Source organism: Orcinus orca, chromosome 4 (assembly GCF_937001465.1).
Source record: "Orcinus orca chromosome 4, mOrcOrc1.1, whole genome shotgun sequence".
NCBI lineage: Eukaryota > Metazoa > Chordata > Mammalia > Artiodactyla > Delphinidae > Orcinus > Orcinus orca.
In genome coordinates, this window is record NC_064562.1 from 121,772,398 (window position 1) to 121,794,413 (window position 22,016).

The following is a 22,016-nucleotide window of genomic DNA, read 5'->3' on the forward strand; positions in this document are numbered from 1 at the left end:
CAGTTTTCATCCCCACAAGAGTGTATTTTCTCCACATCCTCACCGATACTTGTTATTTGTGATCTTTTTGATGATAACCATTCATTTTTTTAAAAAAATTTTGATGAATTTTTTTTTATTAGAATGAGACAGAGTTCAGCATCAAGTCTTTTTTTTAAATTTTATTTAGTTTTGGCTGTGTTGGGTGTTTGTTGCTGCACATGGGCTTTCTCTAGTTGTGGCGAGCGGGGGCTACTCTTCATTGCAGTGCATGGGCTTCTCATTGTGGTGGCTTCTCTTGTTGTGGAGCATTGGTTCTACGTGCGTGGGCTTCAGTAGTTGTGACATGTGGGCTCAGTAGTTGTGGCTCACAGGCTCTAGAGCACAGGCTCAGTAGTTGTGGTGCATGGGCTTATTTGCTCCACAGCAGGTGGGATCTTCCCAGACCAGGTATTGAACCCATGTACCCTGCACTGGCAGGTGGATTCTTAACCACTGTGCCAATGATAACCATTCTTAAAGGTATGAGGTGATGTCTCATTGTGGTTTTGATTTGCGTTTCCCTGATGATTAGTGATGTTGAGCATCTTTTTATGTGCCTGTTGGCCATCTGTGTTTCCTCTTTGGAAAAAGATCCATTCAGTTCTTCTGCCCATCTTTTAATCAAGTTGTTTGTTTTTGTTTTTGATGTTGAGTTGTATGAGCTGTTTATATATTTTGGATAGTAATCCTTTATTGGTCCTATCATTTGCAAATATTTTCTCCCATTCAGTAGGTTTTTTCATTTTGTTGATGATTTCTTTTGCTGTACAAAAGCTTTTATGTTTAATTAGGTCCCATTTGTTTATTTTTGCTTCATCTCTCTCCTGGTTCCATTTCCTGCATTTTGTATCTCACCCTTTGTCTTTACTGGTCTCTCAATGAGCAGTTTCTCCAGAAAGTTCCTTCTCAGGTAGGGTGGTAAATTTTTTGAGACCCTGTATACCTTAAAATCATATAGTTGTCTAATAGCCTGAAGGTAGGCAGATGATCTAGGGATGTAACTGCTTCTCAAACAACTTTGACTCCAGATTTACATTTAGATCTTGAATCCATTTTGAGTTTATTTTTTCATGTGGTGTTAGAGAATGTTCTATATCTTCTTAATGATTGATGTCAATCTTGAGCACTTGTTAAAGATAGTGTTTACCAGTTTTTTGCAATGTGAAATTTCTTTTTTTTCCCTCTCAAAAGATACTTTCTAATGGAGACACACTTTGAGACTGCAAGTATCCTGGTTTTCACTATAATTTTGCTCACTAATTTTGGCATTCATTTATTGTCTGCCTGCAACCATTATTTTATTTGTTTGTTTATTTGTTTATTGACTATATCAATAGGTGATGTGAAAGATTATGTTAGTTTCAGGTGTACTACCTAGTGATTTGACATTTGTATATATTATGAATGTGATCACCACAATAAGTCTAGTAACAATTTGTCCCCATACAAAGTTATTATGATATAACTGACTATATTCCTTATGCTGTGTAGTACATCCCCATGGCTTATTTAACTAATAACTGGAGGTTTGTACTTCTTAATCCCTTACACCTACTTCACCTGTCCCCCAACTCCCTGCCCTCTGGCAACCACTCATTTTTCCTCTGTGCCTATGAGGCTGTTTTCATTTTGTTTTGTTTGTTTCTTGTTTTTAAGATTCCACATAAAAGTGAGATCATATGGTATTTATCTTTCTCTGTCTGACTTATTTCACTTAGCACAAATCTTTCTAGATCCATCCCTGCTGCTGCTGCAAGTGACAAGATTTCACTTATTTTTTATGACTGAATAATATTCAATTGCATATATATACCACATCTTCTTTTTCCATTCCTCTATCATTGGCCACTTAGGTTGTTTCCATATCTTAGCTATTGTAAATAGCTACAATGAACATTGATGTGCATATATCTTTTATAATTAGTGTTATTGTTTTCTTCGGGTAAATATCTAGAAGTGAAATTGCTGAATCACATGGCAGTTCTATTTTTAATTTCTGAGAAACCTCCATAGTCTTTTCCATAGTGGCTTCACCAACCTACAGTCCCACTAACAATGCACAAGAGTTCCCACTTCTCGACATCCTTGCCAACTCTTGTTATTTGTGTCTTTTAGCCACTCTGAGAGGTGTGAGGTGGTATCTCATTTTGGTTTTGCTTTGCATTTCCCTGATGATCTCTAATATTGAGCATCTTTTTCTGTGTCTGTTAGCCATCTGTATGTCTCCTTTGGAAAAATTGTCTATTTAAGTCCTCTGCACTTTTTAAAATTAGATTGATGTTGCATTGTATGAGTTCTTTGTATATTTTGGATATTAACCCTTATCAGATACATTATTTGCAAATAGCTTTTCTCATTCAATTGGTTGCCTTTTCATTTTGTTGATGGCTTCAATCACTGTGCAAAACCTTTTAGTTTGATATAGTCTTGTTGCTGATAGTTGCTTTTGTTTCCCTTGCCTGAAGGGACAGATCAAAAAAATTATTGCTAAGACCAGCATCGCAGAGTGTACTGCCTATGTGTTCTTCTAGAAGCTTTATTGTTTCAGGTCTTACATTTAAGTCTTTAATCCATTTGGAGTTGATTTTTGTATATGGTATGAGAAAAGAGTCCAGTTTGATACTTTTTCATGTACTGTCCAGTTTTCCCAACTCCATCTATTGAAGGCACTGTGTTTTCCCCACCCATTGTATATTCTTACCTCCTTTGTCATAAATCACTTGACTCACAAGTGTGGGTTCATTTTTGGGCTCTCTATTCTGTTCCATTGGCCTATATGTCAGTTTCTATTTTTCCCAATTTTTATTTCTTATGTACCCAGTATCTAGTGTAGTGTTTGACACATACAATATGCTTAATACATTCTGAACTGGAATGATTACAATAAGCTTCAGGTATAAGTATAGGAGAGATTACAGGAATATAGGAACTATATATAGAAATATATTGATTTGATTTTTGTGTAATTACTTTAATAGCACTGATAAACTCAGTGCTGCATACTTTTTGGTATTAATTGAATCCAGCAAAATCAGAGGCATTTTGATTGACAACTTAGCTTTACTTCCCATTCTTCTGTCTCAAAAAGTTGAAATTGTGAAAGTTGTAACCAACCTCAAAAGCCTATACAACTTAATATTCAGTCATTCATTAACCCCTTTCATTCATAGACACTTATTGAGCATCCACCCTCATCCAGGCACTAAGGATACGAGGACAGACATGGCTGTACTCTCAGTGTGTCACACTATCTTGATTACTGTAGCTTTGTAGTATAGTTTGAAATCAGGGAGCATGATACCTCCAGCTTTGTTCTTTTTTTGTTTTGTTTTTTCTTTTTGGGATCTTCTGTGTTTCCATACAGATTTTAGAATTATTTGTTCTAGTGTTGTGAAAATGCCAAGGATATTTTGATAAGGATTGCTTTGAATCTGTAAATTACCTTGGGTAGTATGGTCATTTTAGCAGTATTCATTCTTCTAATCCACACGAATGGTATATCTTTCCATTTGCTTGTATCATCTGCAATTTCTTTCTTCAGTGTCTTATAGTTTTCAGTGTTTTCCTTGGTTAAGTTTCTAGATATTTTATTCTTTTTGATTCAATTGTAATGGGATTGTTTTCTTGATTTCTCTCTGATAGTTCATTATTAATGGATAAATTTACAACAGATTATAGCCATTAATTTTGTACCTTGCAACCTTACTGAGTCATTAGTTGTGATAGTGTTTTTGGTGGCATGCTTCGGATTTTCTATGTATAGTATTATGTCACCTGAAACTGACAGTTTTACTTCTTCCTTTCCAATTTGGATTCCTTTTATTTATTTATTTTCTTGTTGATTGTTGTGGCTAGGGCTTCAAATACTATGTTGAATAAAAGTGGCAAGAGTGGACTTCCTGGGCTTCCCTGGTGGCGCAGTCGTTGAGAGTCCGCCTGCCGATGCAGGGGACATGGGTTCGTGCCCTGGTCCGGGAGGATCCCACATGCCGTGGAGCCACTGGGCCCGTGAGCCATGGCCGCTGAGCCTGTGCGTCCGGAGCCTGTGCTCTGCAACGGGAGAGGCCACAGCAGTGAGAGGCCCACGTACCGCAAAAAAAAAAAAAAAAAAAAGAGTGGACATCCTTGTCTTATTCCTGATCTTAGATGAAATCTTTTCAGATTTTCACTGTTGAATATGTTGTTGACTGTTGGTTTGTTATATATGGTCTTATTGATTTTTTTTATCATAAATGTATTTTCATCAAATGCTTCTTCTACATCTATTCAGATGGTCATATGATTTTGTTAGTATGATGTATCACATTGATTGATTTGCAGATATTGAAACATCCTTGCACCTCTGGGATAAATCCCACTTGATCATGGTGTATGATCCTTTTAATGTATTGTTGAGTTCAGTTTGCCAACATTTTGCTGAGGAATTTTGGATCTATGTTCATCATGGATGTTGGCCTGTAATTTTGTGTGTGTGGTGTGTCTTTTTATGGTTTTGGTATCAGGGTGATCTTGGAATCATAGAATGAGTTTGGAAGCATTTCTTCCTCTGCAATTTTTTGGAATAGTTTGAGAAGAGTAGGTGTTAACTCTTCTTTAAATGTTTGGTAGAATTCACCTGTGAAGCCATCTGGTCTTGGACTTCTGTTTACTGAGAGTTTTTAAGTTACTGATTCAATTTAATTACTAGTAATCAGTCTGTTTGTATATTCTATTCCTTCCTGATTTAGTCTTGGGAGATTGTACATTTCTAATAATTTATCCATTTCTAGGTTGTTCACTTTATTGGCTATAGTTGTTTATAGTAATCTCTTATGATTCTTTGTATTTCTGAGGTATCACTTGTAACTTCTTTTTCATTTATGATTTTATTGATTTGAGCACTCTCTCTTTGTTTCTTGATCAGACTGTCTAAATGTTTATCAACATTTTTTTCAATGAATCAAATCAGTTTTATTGATTTTTTTCTTTTTTTGTCTCTATTTTATTTATTTCTGCTCTGATCTTTATTATTTCTTTTCTTCTACTAACTTTGGGTTTTGTTTGTTCTTTTCCTGGTTCCTTTAAGTGTAAGTTTAGATTGTTTATTTGAGATTTTTCTTGTTTCCTAAGGTAGGCTTGTATCACTATAAATTTTCCTCTTAGAAATGCTTCTGTTTTGTCTCATAGATTTTGGATAATTTTGTTTCCATTCTAAATTGTCCCCAGGTATTTTTAAATTTCTTTGTTGACCTGTTGGTTGTTTAGTAGCATGTTGTTTAGACTCCATTTGTTTGTGTTTTTTGCAGTTTTTTTCATGAAATTGATTTTGAGTGTCATACTGTTGTGGTCAGAAAAGATGCCTGATATGATTTCAATTTTCCTAAATTTATTGAGATGTGTTTTGTGGCCTAGCATGTGATCTATCCTGGAGAATGTTCCATGTGCACTTGAAAGAATGATTTTCTGCTGTTTTTGAATAAAATGTTCTGTAAATATCTATTAATCTTATCTAATCTAAAGTGCCATTTAAAGTCAGTGTTTTCTTATTGATTTTCTGTCTGGATGATCTGTTAATTGATGGAAGTGTGGAATTAAACTTCCCTATTTTTATTGTGTTATCGTCAATTTTTCCCTTTATCCTTGTTAATATTTGCTTTATGCATTTAGGTGTTCTTATGGTGGGTTCATATATATTAACAATTGCTATATCTTTTTGTTGTATTTATTGCTTTGTCATTATGTAATGTCCTCCTTTGTCTCTTGTTACACTCTTTGTTTTAAAGTCTATTTTTTCTGATGTGAGTATTCCTACCCCCATCTTTATTTTCATTTCCATCTGCATGAGATACCTTTTTTTCATACCCTCAATTTCAGTCTGTTTGTCTTTAGATCTGAAGAGTCTTGTGTAAGCAACATATATATGGGTCTTTTTTTTTTAATCTATTCAGCCGCTGTATGTCTTTTGATAGGAGGATTTAGTCCATTTACATTTAAAATAATTATTGATAAGTATGTTTTCTGATTGTTTTTGTAGTTGTTGTTTTTCTTTCTTTTTTCTCTTTTTTTGTGATTTGATGACTTTCTCAATGTTATGTTTGGATTCCTTTTTCTTTTTGTCTGTGTATCTATTTTAAGCTTGCAGTTTGTAGTTACAATGAGGTTTTATATATAAAAACCTATACACTCTTAAATTCAAATGCATTCCAACATCCCAATATTTTTACCCCACAGATACATTTAATGTTTTTGATGTCATAATTTGCATCTTTTTGTTTATTGTATTCCTTAACTACTTACTGTGCATATAGATGATTTTACTACTTTGTCTTTTTACCTTCTTACTAGTTTTATGAGTGATTATTCTACCACCTTTACTGTATGGTTGTCTATGGTTGTCAGTGACCTTTTTCCTTTCATAATTTTCATATTTCTAGTTGTGGCCTTTTCTTTTTCACTTAGATAAGTCCCTTTATTTCTTATAAGGCTAGTTTAGTGATGCTGAACTTCTTAAGCTTTTGCTTGTCTGTAAAACTCTTTATCTCTCCTTAAAATCTGAATGATAACCTTGCTGGGTAGAGTATTCTTGGTTGTAACTTTTTTCCTTTCATCACTTTGAATATATTGTGCCACTCCGTTCTGGCCTGCAAAATTTCTCTCGAAAGTTTGCTGAAAGTCTTATGGGAATTCCCTTGTATGTAACTACTGGTTTTTCTCTTGCTGCTTTTAAGGGTCTCTCTTTATCTTTAATTTTTGCCATTTAAATTGTAATGTGTCTTGGTGTAGACCTCTTTGGGTTCATTTTGTTTGGGATTGTCTGTGCTATCTGGATCTTGATGTCTGTTTCCTTCCCCAGGTTAAGAGAAGATTTTTGCTATTATTTCTTCAAATAAGTTCTCTGCTTCTTTCTCTTTTCTCCTTCTGGAACCCCTATAATGCAGGTATTAGTATGCTTAATGTTGTCTCTGATGCCTCTTAAACTATCCTGATTTCTTTTCATTCTTTTTTCTGTTCAGTTTGAATTATTTCCACTACTTTATCTTCCAGATCACTAATTCATTCCTCTGTCTCATCTAATCTACTGTTGATTTCTTCTAGTAAAATTTTTATTTCAGTTATTGTATTCATCAGCTCTGTTTAGTTCTTCTTTATATTTTCTAACTTGTGGTGGAAATTCTCACTGTGTTCATCCATTCTTCTCCCAAGTTCATTGAGCATCTGTATGATCGTTACCTTAACTCTTTATTGGATAGATTGCCTATCTCCTCTTTGTTTAGTTCTTTTTCTAAGATTTTGTCTTGTTCCTTCATTTGTAATATATTCCTCTGTCTTCCCACTTTTTCCAATGCTCTGTGTTTATTTCAGTGTATTAGGTAGGTCAGCTATGTTTCCCAGTCTTAGAGAAGTGGCCTTATGTAGGAGATGTCATATAGGGTCCAGCAGCATGCTCCCCTCTTGTCATCAGAGCTATGTGCTCTAGGGATACCCACTATGTGGGCTGCATGCCCCCTTCTATTATGGCTGGGCATGCTGTGGGTATGCTGGTAGGTGTGACTGGTTTCTGGCCTGGCTGGCTACAAGGTCCTGTCTAATGGGGTGACTGTAGGCCCACTGGAGGGTGGGGTATTTTCCTGAGCAGTTGGCTGTGTGGCCGAGAGGAGTATGGGAGTGTTGCCTACTGCTGGTATGCAGGGCCATGTTCCCCTGAGGCTGGCTGCATAGCCCAGGGCATGTGGGACTACTGCCAGCCTGCTGATGGGCCAGGTCCCTACACAGCTGGCTACCTGCAACAATTATTCATGTGGTGTTTACTTTATAGTGAATAGTAAGGAATAGCTATTTCTTTTGCTCTTTTAAAAATTTATTTAATTATTCATATTAATATGCATTATAATCTAATACTATCAGTATTTGCTCTGTTGCTCCAATTGTTCCAGCTTTGGCTATTGGTAGTTCATGTGTATTTTTACATGTCTTCAGCATTTTTTTTAGCTCTTCAGTCTTTTGATAGAAGGAAATCAAAACAGTAATTTAATAAGATCAGCCTGGAATATAACAGTGAAGAAAATTCTTTTTATGTTTTTAATCATTGCATAGCAAATAAAACTTAAAAAATAGTTTTCTCACAAATAACAATATGAATAAAATTGTTATTTTTCAGTTATAATTAAATATTTTTCATACCTCAATGCTGATTTCTATCTTACCTAACTCCAAGGTTTACTTATGCCCCAAACTAATACTGGGTTGGCTAGTACTCCCGAAATGGGGGAAAATAAGTCATAGAAAAATTTCCGACTTATAGATACATTGTGTGCTGCTTTCTTGCCTTAATCCAGCTATTCTACTGAAGCTCAATATGTATCACCAAAATTCACTTTATGTAAATTATAGGCCATGAACAGGGAGCACCTTCAGCCCCATCAAACCATAAGTCGGAAATTTAAAATTTAGTTAGCAAACATTTACTGAGTGCTTCCGAGTACTAGGCATTGTGCCAGGCTCTGTTATTAATAAAGGATATATTTGAAAGAAGTTAGTTAGGAAATAATATTTGCTTTTTAAAAAAAGGAGTGATAAACAATGGATCTATGGGAAAATGAACAATAAGTAACTATCTTTTGTTAAGGGGCTCATAAACATAGAGAAGAAAGTGCATGATATAATATATTATTAAAAATATATCATACTGTATACATATTTGAAATGACATGATGTAGTAGAAATACTGACAAAGAGCTGTGAAAAGCACAGAAGAGGGAGCAACTAATTCTACCTGTGAAGAAGATAAGTGGTGTGAGAGAAAGCTTTGGGGTTCAAGAGACATTTTGTTTTGACGAAAGCCTGCTTTCGGTTTTATGGTTTGTTGGATTCGCTGACAAAATAACCACTCATTTCACACAAATAAACAGCTTTAATCAACTCTTTAATGAAAGATGATTTAACTTAATTTTAATATACAGTCATCAGAAGGAAAGGAATAAGAATATCAGAGGAAAATAACAGGGTATACATCACCGAGTTGGGCCGACACCTACTTCCAGATCCAAGCAGCAGCTGGGAAGTCCCGAGTGACAGCAATCTGGAGCCACAATTGGGAAGGGGCCCAGCAGTGCATCCACCCCACAGGTAAGACTTCAGATTGGAGTTCTGGGGGCTTCCATTTATAATTCCAGGCCGCAAATTGATATCATCAGTTTGTGTGCAAAAATGCAGCTCTGGACTCCCTTTAACAGTGCTGCTGATTTCAACATGTGAGTCACAAGATTTTCCAGACCCTGAGGGACTGGCAGGTCCCCAGGGCTCAAGAAATTCCAAAACCCACTCCCTTTGTTATCGTAGGTGCCGCTTGACTTGCTAGCAGAAGTTGTTAGGTGTGCGAGCAAGTGCACAGTCCAGGCAGGGTCACAGGTTGGGCAGAGGCCTCCTTCTGCCTCTGAAGCCTGAAAAAGACTACTTTACTAGTTTTTCCAAAATTCAGCCTCTAGGATTGTTTAGGCTGAAGAGCATAAGAATAAGGCAATATAACATGAGAAGTTTTTCGAATACGGTAAGACAGGTAACAATTCCAAACAGTCAGGAAAAAGAGTACAATCAATAGTACAGGCAATGGAAAAACATTGGAGATTGGTTCAAGATGGTGGAGTAGAAGGACGTGCTCTCACTCCCACTTGCGAGAGCACCAGAATCACAACTAACTGCAGAGCAATCATCGACAGGAAGACACTGGAAATCACCAAAAAAGATACCCCACATCCAAAGACAAAGGAGAAACCACAGTGAGACAGTAAGAGAGGCGCAATCACAGTAAAATCAAATCCCATAACTGCTGGGTGGGTGACTCACAAACTGGAGAACACTTATATACCACAAAAGTCCACCCACTGGAGTGAAGGTTCTGAGCCCCACGTAAGGCTTCCCAACCTGGGGGTCTGGCAATGGGAGTAGGAATTCCTAGGGAATCAGACTTTGAAGGCTAGCGGGATTTGACTACAGGACTTTGACAGGACTGGGGGAAACAGAGACTCCAATCTTGGAGGGCACACGCAAAGTAGTGTGTGCATCAGGACCCAGAGGAAGGAGCAGTGACCCCATAGCAGACTGAACCAGACCTACCTGCTAGTGTTATAGGGTCTCCTGCAGAGGCAGGAGGTGGGTGTGGCTCACCGTGAGGACAAGGACACTGGCACTGGAAGTTCTGAGAAGTACTCCTTGGCATGAGCCCTCCCAGAGTCAGCCATTAGCCCCACCGAAGAGCCTGGGTAGGCTACAGTGTTCGGTCACCTGAGGCCAAACAACCAACCTGGAGGGAACCCAGCCCCACCCATCAGCAGACAAGTGGATTAAAGTTTTACTGAGCTCTGCTCACCAGAGCAACAGCCAGCTCTACCCACCACCAGTCCCTCCCATCAGGAATCTTACACAAGCCTCTTAGATAGCCTCATCCACCAGAGAGCAGATAGCAGAAGCAAGAAGAACTCCAGTCCTACAGCCCGTGGAACAAAAACCACCTTCACAGAAAGATAGACAAGATGAATGGCAGAGGGGTATGTACCAGATGAAGGAACAAGATAAAACCCCAGAAAAACAAATAATGAAGTGGAGATAGACAACCTTCCAGAAAAAGAATTCAGAATAATGATAGTGAAGATGATCCAGGGCCTCGGAAAAAGAATGGAGGCAAAGATCGAGAAGATGCAAGATATGTTTAACAAAGACCTAGAAGAATTAAAGAACAAACAAACAGAGATGAACAATACAATAACTGAAATGAAAACTACACTAGAAGGAATCAATAGCAGAATAACTGAGGCAGAAGAGCAGATAAGTGACCTGGAAGGCAGAATGGTGGAATTCACTGCTGCGGAACAGAATAAAGAAAAAAGAACAAAAAGAAATGAAGACAGCCTAAGAGACCTCTGGGACTACATTAAACACAACAACATTGGCATTATAGGGGTCCCAGAAGGAGAAGAGAGAGACAAAGGACCTGAGAAAATATTTGAAGAGATTATAGTCGAAAACTTCTCTAACATGGGAAAGGAAATAGCCACCCAAGTCCAGGAAGTGCAGAGAGTCCCATACAAGATAAACCCAAGGAGAAACACAACGAGACAAATAGTAATCAAATTGGCAAAAATTAAAGCCAAAGAAAAATTATTGAAAGCAGCAAGGGAAAAATGACAAATAACATACAAGGGAACTCCCATAAGGTTAACAGCTGATTTCTCAGCAGAAACTCTACAAGCCAGAAGGGAGTGGCATGATACTTAAAGTGATGAAAGGGAAGAACCTACAACCAAGATTACTCTACCCGGCAAGGATCTCATTCAGATTTGATGGAGAAATCAAAAGCTTTATAGACAAGCAAAAGGTAAGAGAATTCAGCACCACCAAACCAGCTCTACATCAAATACTAAAGGAACTTCTCTAAGTGGAAAACACAAGAGAAGAAAAGGACCTAGAAAAACAAACCCAGAACAATTAAGAAAATGGTAATAGGAACATACATATGAAAAGTTACCTTAACATGAATGGATTAAATGCTCCAACCAAAAGACACAGGCTCACTGAACGGATACAAAAACAAGACCCATCTATATGCTGTCTACAAGAGACCCACTTCAGAACTAGGGACACATACAGACTGAAAGTGAGGGGATGGAATAAGATATTCCATGCAAAAGGAAATCAAAAGAAAGCTGGAGTAGCAATACTCATATCAGATAAAATAGACTTTAAAATAAAGAATGTTACAAGAGGCAAGGAAGTATACTACATAATGATCAAGGGATCAATCCAAGAAGAAGATATAACAATTATATATATTTATGCACCCAACATAGGAGCAGCTCAATATATAAGGCAACTGCTAACAGCTATAAAAGAGGAAATCAACAGTAACACAGTAATAGTGCGTGAATTTAACACCTCACTTACATCAATGGACAGATCATCCAAACAGAAAATTAATAAGGAAACACAAGCTTTAAATGACACAATAGACCAGATAGATTTAATTGAGTTTTATAGGACATTCCATCCAAAAACAGCAGATTACACTTTCTTCTCAAGTGTGCATGGAACATTCTCCAGGGTAGATCACATCTTGGGTCACAAATCAAGCCTCAGTAAATTTAAGAAAATTGAAATCATATTGAGCATCTTTTCTGACCACAACACTATGAGATTAGAAATCAATTACAGGGAAAAAAACGTAAAAAACACAAACACATGGAGGCTAAACAATATGTTACTAAATAACCAAGAGATCACTGAAGAAATCAAAGAGGAAATCAAAAAATACCTAGAAACAAATGACAATGAAAACATGATGATCCAAAACCTATGGGATGCAGCAAAATCAGTTCTAAGAGAGAAGTTTATAGCAATACAAGCCTACCTCACAAAACAAGCAGAATCTCAAATAAACAATCTAACCTTACACCTAAAGAAGCTAGATAAAGAAGAACAAACAAAACCCAAAGTTAGCAGAAGGAAAGAAATCATAAAGATGAGAGCAGAAATAAATGAAATAGAAATAAAGAAAACAATAGCAAAGATCAATAAAACTAAAAGCTGGTTCTTTGAGAAGATAAACAAAATTGATAAACCATTAGCCAGACTCATCAAGAAAAAGAGGGAGAGGACTTAAATCAATAAAATTAGCAATGAAAAAGGAGAAGTTACAACAGACACCGCAGAAATACAAAGCATCCTAAAAGACTACTACAAGAAACTCTATGCCAATAAAATGGACAGCCTGGAAGAAATGGAAGAATTCTTAGAAAGGTATGACTTTCAATGTGTGAACCAGGAAGAAATAGGAAGTATGAACAGACCAATCACAAGTAATGAAATTGAAACTGTGATTAAAAATCTTCCAACAGGGCTTCCCTGGTTGAGAGTCCGCCTGCTGATGCAGGGGACGCGGGTTCGTGCCCCGGTCCGGGAGGATCCCACATGCCGCGGAGCGGCTGGACCCGTAAGCCATGGCTACTGAGCCTGTGCGTCCGTAGCCTGTGCTTCGCAATGGGTGAGGCCACAACAGTGAGAGGCCCGCGTACCACACACACAAAACAAACAAACAAACAAAAAAAACAATCTTCCAACAAACAAAAGTCCAGGACCAGATGGCTTGACAGGTGAATTCTATCAAACATTTAGAGAAGAGCTAACACCCATCCTTCTCAAACTCTTCCAAAAATTGCAGAGGAAGGAACATTCCCAAACTCATTCTATGAGGCCACCATCACCCTGATACCAAAACCAGAAAAGATACTACACAAACAAAAATTACAGACCAATATCACTGATGAATATAGATGCAAAAATCCTCAACGAAATACTAACAAACAGAATCCAACAACACATTAAAAGGATCATACACCATGATCAAGTGGGATTTATCCCAGGGATGCAAGGATTATTCATAATATGTAAATCAATCAATGTGATACACCATATTAACAAATTGAAGAGTAAAAACCATATGATCATCTCAATAGATGCAGAAAAAGCTTTTGACAAAATTCAACACCCATTTATAATAAAAACTCTCCAGAAAGTGGGCATAGAGGGAACCTACCCCCGCATAATAAAGGCCATATATGACAAACCACAGCAAACATCATTCTCAAAGGTGAATAACTGAAAGCATTTCCCCTAAGATCAGGAACAAGACAAGGATGTCCACTCTCACCACTATTATTCAACATAGTCTTGGAAGTCCTAGCCACAGCAATCAGAGAAAAAAAAGAAATAAAAGGAATACAGACTGGAAAAGAAGTAAAACTTTCACTGTTTGCAGATGGCATGATACTATACATAGAGAATCCTAAAGATGCCACCAGAAAACTACTAGAGCTAATCAATGAATTTGGCAAAGTTGCAGGATACAAAGTTAATGCACAGAAATCCCTTGCATTCATATACACTAATGATGAAACATCTGAATGAGAAATTAAGGAAACACTCCCATTTACTATTGCAACAAAAAGGATAAAATACCTAGGAATAAACCTACTCAGGGAGACAAAAGACCTGTATGCAGAAAACTATAAGACACTGATGAAAGAAATTAAAGATGATACCAACAGATGGAGAGATATACCAAGTTCTTGGATTGGAAGAATCAATATTGTGAAAATGACTACACTACCCAAAGCAATCTACAGGATCAATGCAATCCCTATCAAATTACCAATGGCATTTTTTACAGAACTAGAACAAAAAATCTTAAAATTTGTATGGAGACACAAAAGACCCCTAATAGCCAAAGCAGTCTTAAGGGAAAAAAGCAGAGCTGGAGGAATCAGACTCCCTGACTTCAGACTATACTACAAAGCTACAATCATCAAGACAATATGGCAGTGGCACACAAACAGAAATATAGATCAATGGAAAAGGATAGAAAGCCCAGAGATAAACCCACGCACCTGTGGTCCACTAATCTATGACAAAAGAGGCAAGAGTATACAATGAAGAAAAGACAGTCTGTTCAATAAGTGGTGCTGGGAAAACTGGACAACAACATGTAAAAGAATGAAATTAGAACACTCCCTAACACCATACACAAAAATAAACTCAAAATAGAGACCTAAATGTAATACCAGACACTATAAAATTCTCAGAGGAAAACATAGGAAGAGCACTCTTTGACATAAATCACAGCAAGATCTTTTTTGATCCACCTCCTAGAGTAGTGGAAATAAAAACAAAAATAAGCAAATGGGACCTAATGAAACTTAAAAGCTTTTACAAAGCAAAGGAAATTACAAACAGGATGAATAGACAACCCTCAGAATGAGGGAAAATATTTGCAAATGAATCAATGGACAAAGGATTAATCTCCAAAATATATAAACAGCTCATGCAGCTCAATATTAAAAAAACAAACAACTCAATCCAAAAATAGGCAGAAGACCTAAATAGACATTTCTCCAAAGAAGACATACAGATGGCCAAGAAGCACATGAAAAGCTGCTGAACATCACTAATTATTAGAGAAATACAAATCAAAACTACAATGAGGTGTCACCTCACACCAGTTATAATGGGCATTATCTGAAAGTCTACAAACAACAAATGCTGGAGAGGGTGTGGAGAAAAGGGAGCCCTCTTGCACTGTTGGTGGGAATGTAAATTGATACAGCCACTATGGGGAATAGTATGGTGGTTCCTTAAAAAACTAAAAATAGAATTACCATATGACCCAGCAATCCTGATACTGGGCATATACCCAGGGAAAACCATAATTCAAAAAGACACATGCACCCCAATGTTCATTGCAGCACTGTTTACAATAGCCAGGTCATGGAAGCATCCTTAATGCCCATCAACAGATGAATGGATAAAGAAGATGTGGTACATATATAGAATGGAATATTACTCAGCCTTAAAAAGGAACGAAATTGGTTCATCTGTAGAGTCGTGGGTGGATCTTGAGACTGTCATACAGAGTGAAGTAAGGCAGAAAAAGAAAAACAAATATCATTTATTAACGCATATATGTGGAACCTAGAAAAATGGTACAGATGAAATGGTTTGCAGGGCAGAAACTGAGACACAGATGTAGAGAACAAACGTATGGACACCAAGGTGGGAAAGCATCGTGGGGTGGGGTGGGGGTGGTGTGATGAATTGGGAGATCGGGATTGACATGTATACACTGATGTGTATAAAGTGGATGACTAACAGTAACCTGCTGTATCAAAAAATAAATAAAATAAAATTCAAAAAAATAAAAATAGTACGGGCAATGGATTAAACAAGGCAGAGAACAATTGTTTAGCTTGGGGGTGACTGAGTAAAGAAAAAGTCCCACCAAGAATGAGCAGTATGCTTCTGTACGTTAACTCCTACATCCATTAATTTGTTAGCTCTAATAGTAGTAAGAATAGAGTGTTGTAACAAAGTACAATTATGTGTATCTATAAATTTTTGTAGTAACTTTGATTTTTGTAATATCCATTTCAAAGGTTCAAGTGACAGGCTAATATCAGGAGCAGGTAAAGTAAGAAGTAATGTTTGTAACAATTGTATATGTATACGGGGTAAGAAATACATTGCCCCTTTCTAATCTAAATGGTCTACATGTGCTAAACAGCCTGAAAAAGGGTTCCCTGGCTGATAAATAGAAGTTGTATTAATGTCATCTGTTACAATACATATAAACTGGGGAGCAACTTCAAAAACCATGCTATAGGATCGAGGAAATATGTTCCATTCACAATAGTTAATGGAATTTTCTAATAAGCAGGGTTCCCAAATGTGGGAAGTCTGACAAAGCAATTCTTGAGTAGCCTTTTCATGGTTTGTCAATAGGTGGGTGGGATTATTAAAATCTAAGTAATTTCCGGCAAAATGAGGCAACCAATATTCATTTCCAAAAACAATAGACAACACATGTAATTGACACACAGAACTTGTGTTAGCAACCTTATAATGATATAAAGTCCGTGAGCACCAGGTGTCTGTGCATTTAGTAATGCCCTCTGGAATAAGTATTCAATGGTTTTTAGGTATCCATTCATTAAATAATTGTCTCCATGTATATTCATTAGTAGACATTAATATATCCTGGGCTTAATTCGATTGTAAGAGAGGAGGAATTAGGAGATCGAATAAAACCTCTAGCCCACGGGTTATCAGGGTTTACCCCAGACCAGATAGATAGGTTTTGTCCATGGCAAGTCATAATTAGAAAAGGACAGGCCTTGTTTGCAGAGCAGGTGAAGTTTCCTTGGGTTCGGGTCTGGCTCACATTTTTCCAGTGGAAGATTCCCCAGTGTTTTCCTTCATCTTTTTTTTAACCATAGCAGATATCCTGGAGTTGAGCATGGGAGTTCGGTTCTCTGTTTGACTGCAGCATAGATCCTGGAGTTAAGGCATGGGTGATGACCCACATCACTGTCAAGACTCCAAAAACAATCTGTATGTGGCTTTTTCTCCCAGATGGCCACATCTTTGGTGTGCCCAAAGTGCCAAACCTTTGAGTTCATTGGAGTTTGGATTGACTTCCACCATCTGGATCTGAGTTTGTTTGTCTGTAATTGAGTGATACCATCGTTCCGTGGAATTGGGAATACTATGAGCATCTACGTGAAAAACTGAAACATTAGTTTTCTGCACAATTTCCCAAATATCTGCCCATAATTCTTTTCCCCACAACTCTTTTGAATGAATTTTTCTAACTCACATTGGAAGCCAGGTTGCTAATCCATTGGCCACAGATCAGGAATCAGTGTAAGTATGACATTCTGTTAAGTTTTCTTGTTTCAAAACTTGATATACTGCATATAATTCATCAAATTGGCTGCTTTTTCCCTCTCCAGTAGTAAACAGTTTAGTTGTGACTGGATTGTAGGCTACTGCTTTCCAGTAACGAACAGATCCTATATATTTTGCCAAGCCATCTGTAAGCCAGGCATGTTTCTTTTCTTTCTCAGTTAAAGAGTCAAAGGGCTTTCCCCATTTTATAGGCAACTTGGTTATCTTGGGTTTAATCATGACTTCGTGCGCAAGGTATTCAATTGAAATTTCAGAAATCTTTTCTTTTTTTTTTTTAACAACTTTATTGGAGTATAATTGCTTTACAATGGTGTGTTAGTTTCTGCTTTATAACATAGTGAATCAGCTATACATTTACATATATCCCCATATCTCCTCCCTCTTGTGTCTCCCTCCCATCCTCCCTATCCCACCCCTCTAGGTGGTCACAAAGCACTGAGCTGATGTCCCTGTGCTATGTGGCTGCTTCCCAGTAGCTATCTATTTTACATTAGGTAGTATGTAAAACAGCGACACCCTGTGGGCCCGTTTTGGCCCAGTCCTGTATATACCATTTCCATTTAATTATACTAGACTCCTGGGCATGCCCAATTCTACTGGTCTTTGGTGAACTTAAAATCCATTGCATAATTGGCGCTTGAGGCCTTAATGTAACAGTATGACCCACGGTTATTTGTTCAGTATCAATTAAAGCCCAATAAGAAGCCAACAACTGTTTTTCAGAGGTAGTATAATTTTTCCCAGCATCTGGAAATTTTCTACTCCAGAAGCCCAGAGGTACTCTTTTGCCCTGTTGCTTCTGCCATAAGCTCGAATTAGTATACAGTTCATTGATTGACATGTGTAATTCTATGTCTCCTGGTTGGTTGGTCACGGGGCATCTGATCTCCATCCAAAGGTAGATAGACTACTGAGATAAGCTTTAGAATAATTCAGTTAAACTTTTTAGCAATAAAATGTAACATCAAGGAACTATCTGGGAAGTGAATCTTGGTAAACACAGGCCTCAATTAACAAAACTAGAATGGAATATTCAGTGAAACATAACTTTTTTTTTTCATTGTGAGGGCATTAACCCTGCAGCCAGAGGAAAAAAAAAGAGAAAAGAATGAGGTTTGTCAAGGAGCCGGGAAAATCCAAGCAGATGTCTTGGATTTCCCATAGCCCTGACCATTTGATTTACAGCTATTGTTTACCCATTTAAAATGTTCTGACTTAGGAGTAGACTGTTGCCATGTTATGAGGACAACAGGATAGCAAAAGTCTGACAATGAGGGGTTAATGTTTTGTAGAAGCAGAATGAGCTTTATCTATGTGTGCCATAATCTTCATAGATCATTGTGAAATAATATTTACTTTACCAAAGTAACAATACAAGATTTCAAAGGCAAATATAGAACAGAGCACTTGAGGTAAAGAAACTTAAAATCTGTTATCAAAGGCAGTTCAACATCTCAAGAAAACTGGTACCATGCATAAAACTCTTTTCTCGGAGTCCACTTTCTACAAACCTTTTTTTTTTTTAATCACTTTCTGTATTCATCATTTTATTTTCCCATTCAGAAACAGCCACCTGTAAGTCAGACCTACTTCCTTTTTCCTTAATAAAATGTAATTCCAGTCCTCATACCTTTTTTTACTAAAAACACATGTCCTCCTTTTCTTAAGCAACCATGAATGGTCCTTTATATCAGCAGTCTGTAGATTGGTAAACATAAATCACCCAAAGCTCTTATCTCATTTGCATTTTCTTTCCTTAAAAGTTTCTTCACATTAAGTTACTTTCCTTGCTGACAAATTTGCAACAGATATAAGAAGATCTTATTTAGCTTATATTGAGCCTAGGCACAATAACAGTATTACACTTAATGTTGATGACTTCTACGACATGTCTATATTAATTAGATTAACAAACATTAATACCAGGTATCAATTTAATATTGAATATTTCCCAGTTCACATGAGCCTGAAATTCATTTAGCTTAATTTCTCTTGTATTTAGAATTGTTTGATTTGTAAACACTTACTTTTCTTTAAGCATTAGAGCTCATTTATAAATTAACCTTAGCAATGTTATCCAAAGATAAAGCATACTGAGACATACACATATACCCAGACAGACAGAGATCTCATAGTTTCCACTTGAGATTTAAAATGTCTCTTGGTCCCTTTCCTTTTTTTAAAAAAATATATTTCCCATAATTTCTTTGTAGTTATTCCATTAATCTTTTCTCTTGTCACTCTGCTCTTAAGGAGGGCTCAGAACATTTCTTTCCGGGACACTCTGTCTGCTCGCCTCACTTTCCCTTTCTCTTCTTTCTTTTCAAAGTTCCATTCTTCCAAGTCTCCTAATTGTTGTACTTTATCAAGGACTTCAGAGATGGGATTCCCTGTCTCATTTAGCAGAAGGGTCAAAATTACATGTTTGTAACAAAGAGGAGCAGTCTTAAAAACTTTATTTCTTATTTGAATAGTCAGGGAAATGTCAGTCATGTTATCCGGATGTCCAATAAAAATAGCATGTTTCATAGCCTCTTCCTTTAGTCTCTGGACACAGTCCTTAATAGTGTACCAGGGAAGGTCACTTCCAGGCCAAGCAGACTCTATAGGGTATTTCTTAAGGCACCCTTCAGCGACTATTTCCAGGAGATTGGAGTCACCTGGGTGATTGGCTTTGTCTTTGAAAGCCTGTTGCACAAGAGTCATTACTATTGGTGCCGAATTTATGGGCATCTCCATCATCAGTCAATATTCTGGCGGCCCCGGCATCATAAACACGAACTACCCAAGTATCTAAAGGTTCTCCTGATCTTTGAGTTAAATGCCCTCAAATATCATTAATTTCATGTTGAGTATAATCCTCCAGGATTTCTTATTACATTTCCCTGAGCGTCAGTTTCCATTTTTCACCACCAAGCAGGCTGTGCCTTAAAGTTACGTGGTTTAAGTTCTTCCTTCGACTGAGGTGGGGCTGACTTCCAACCCAAATCATCATTTTCATCAGATTCTGATTGTGAGCAACCATCCCAGATATCTGCATCCCAGGTATCCTGGGTCCCAGTCTACCCCAGCTTTAGCTATAGCCAGAGGTACTTTCTTTTTGTTTACTTTGCCCCGCCACTTTCAATATTTGGCTTGGACAACTTTAACAGCAGCTTTTTTGGCTATGTACTGGAAAGTGGAGACCTGATCAGCTAGAATATAATTTTGACACTGAAGCATGGACGATCGTCCAGCAGCAGTTGTTAGGTGTGCAAGCAAGTGCACAGTCCAGGCAGGGCCAGAGGTCGGGCAGAGGCCTGCTTCTGCCTCTGAAGCCTGAACAAGACTACTTTACTAGTTTGTCCAACACATGTTAAACATAAGAATTCACTTGGTGAGAAGGAATTAGGAAGGACTTTACAGTTCAAGCAAAGCTTGATCAGGACACATGTATAAAGGAGAACAATAGGATTAGGCAACCACTGGGAAACTAAAACTCAAGTTGCAGAGAAATGGAAACAATGGGAGTGGTAGGTGGGAGCTAGAATATGATGTGACTTGTAGACCATGGTAAGGAGTTTGGCTTTGTCTTGGTCACTCAAAATTATTAAGTAGTTACATTAGGACATTTTTGTGCTAGAAAAGATAGCCTGAGCAAAATGAAAGATGGAGTCATTCTGTGTTATTATCCCAAACAGGGGGTGAATCAAACATGTAGATCTCATTTCTGGCTCTATTTATCTTGACTTTCTCATATTATCCTCTAGTATTCCTTTCCAGGAGAGAGATCTTGAGAAAGATGGAAAATTAAATTAGATTGAATGTAATAAAAAAGACAGCATTCTCTACATTTAATATTAGAACCACATTGCCCATAAATCACAATATTTTTGTCATGTAAATGCACCTGATTTTTGGTATCCTGATTTATGTATATATCTGGAAAACTAAACGTGGTATGTACCTAAACAAATTAGGAATTGACTAATTTTCGTATTTCCTTTTCAATTAAATATAATCTTAATTGCCTAATCAATATCTTTTCAAAGATGGCATAGCTTATATTCTTTATATGTACTAAATACAGACCAAGTTAACCTTTTGTAAACTAAAGTATCTAAAAGTACTCTAAGTTTGTTTAAACTATTTTAAGAAATTCTTTTGTGAGAAAAATACTTTCCTGGGACTTCCCTGGTAGCCCAGTGGTTAAGAATACACCTTCCAGTGCAGGAGATGAGGGTTCAATCCCTGGTCGGGGAACTAAGATCCCACATGCCTTGGGACAAATAAGCCCACACACTGCAAGTACTGAGCCCGCATGCTCTGGAGCCCACATGCTGCAACTAGAGAGAAGCCCCCACTCCACAGTGAAGAGTCCACGCGCTGCAGCAAGAGATCTCACATGCCACAGTGAAGATCCCTCTTGCTGCAACTAAGACCTGACGCAGCCAAATATATAAATAAAGAAATAAATATTTAAAAAAAGAAAGAAAAATACTTTCCTTTTCATGTTAGAGCTAGAATATCCAAGTGTGACTATAAGGTGTTTTAGAAAAAAGAACCCTCATTTTTCCATAAGAGCATTTAATGAGTGGCTTTACTTTTACATATGGTTTGCCAAAACAATATAGAACTAATAGAAGTACTTAAAATCATCAAATAATTTGAAATAGGCCATCTCATCAATGACTGAGACATCAGAATAATAATGTTTCTATTGTCTTGGAGCTTGTAGTGGAATCTTT

General features: G+C 37.2%; 1 protein-coding gene across 2 annotated transcripts in view; it reads left to right on the plus strand.

Annotated features, from left to right (window-relative positions):
• AIMP1 (aminoacyl tRNA synthetase complex interacting multifunctional protein 1) overlaps nt 1-13,101 on the plus strand; it is a 102,623-nt gene extending 89,522 nt beyond the window's left edge. The window contains exon 8 of one of the 2 annotated variants that reach the window (XM_049709505.1): nt 8,961-8,996. In XM_049709505.1, the coding sequence (XP_049565462.1) occupies nt 8,961-8,981 (21 nt within the window). In that variant the 3' untranslated portion in view covers nt 8,982-8,996. Of the gene's footprint in view, nt 1-8,960 lie in introns of both variants that reach the window. The other variant, XM_049709504.1, reaches the window with a different exon arrangement.
• Nucleotides 13,102-22,016: the final 8,915 nt, after the last annotated feature.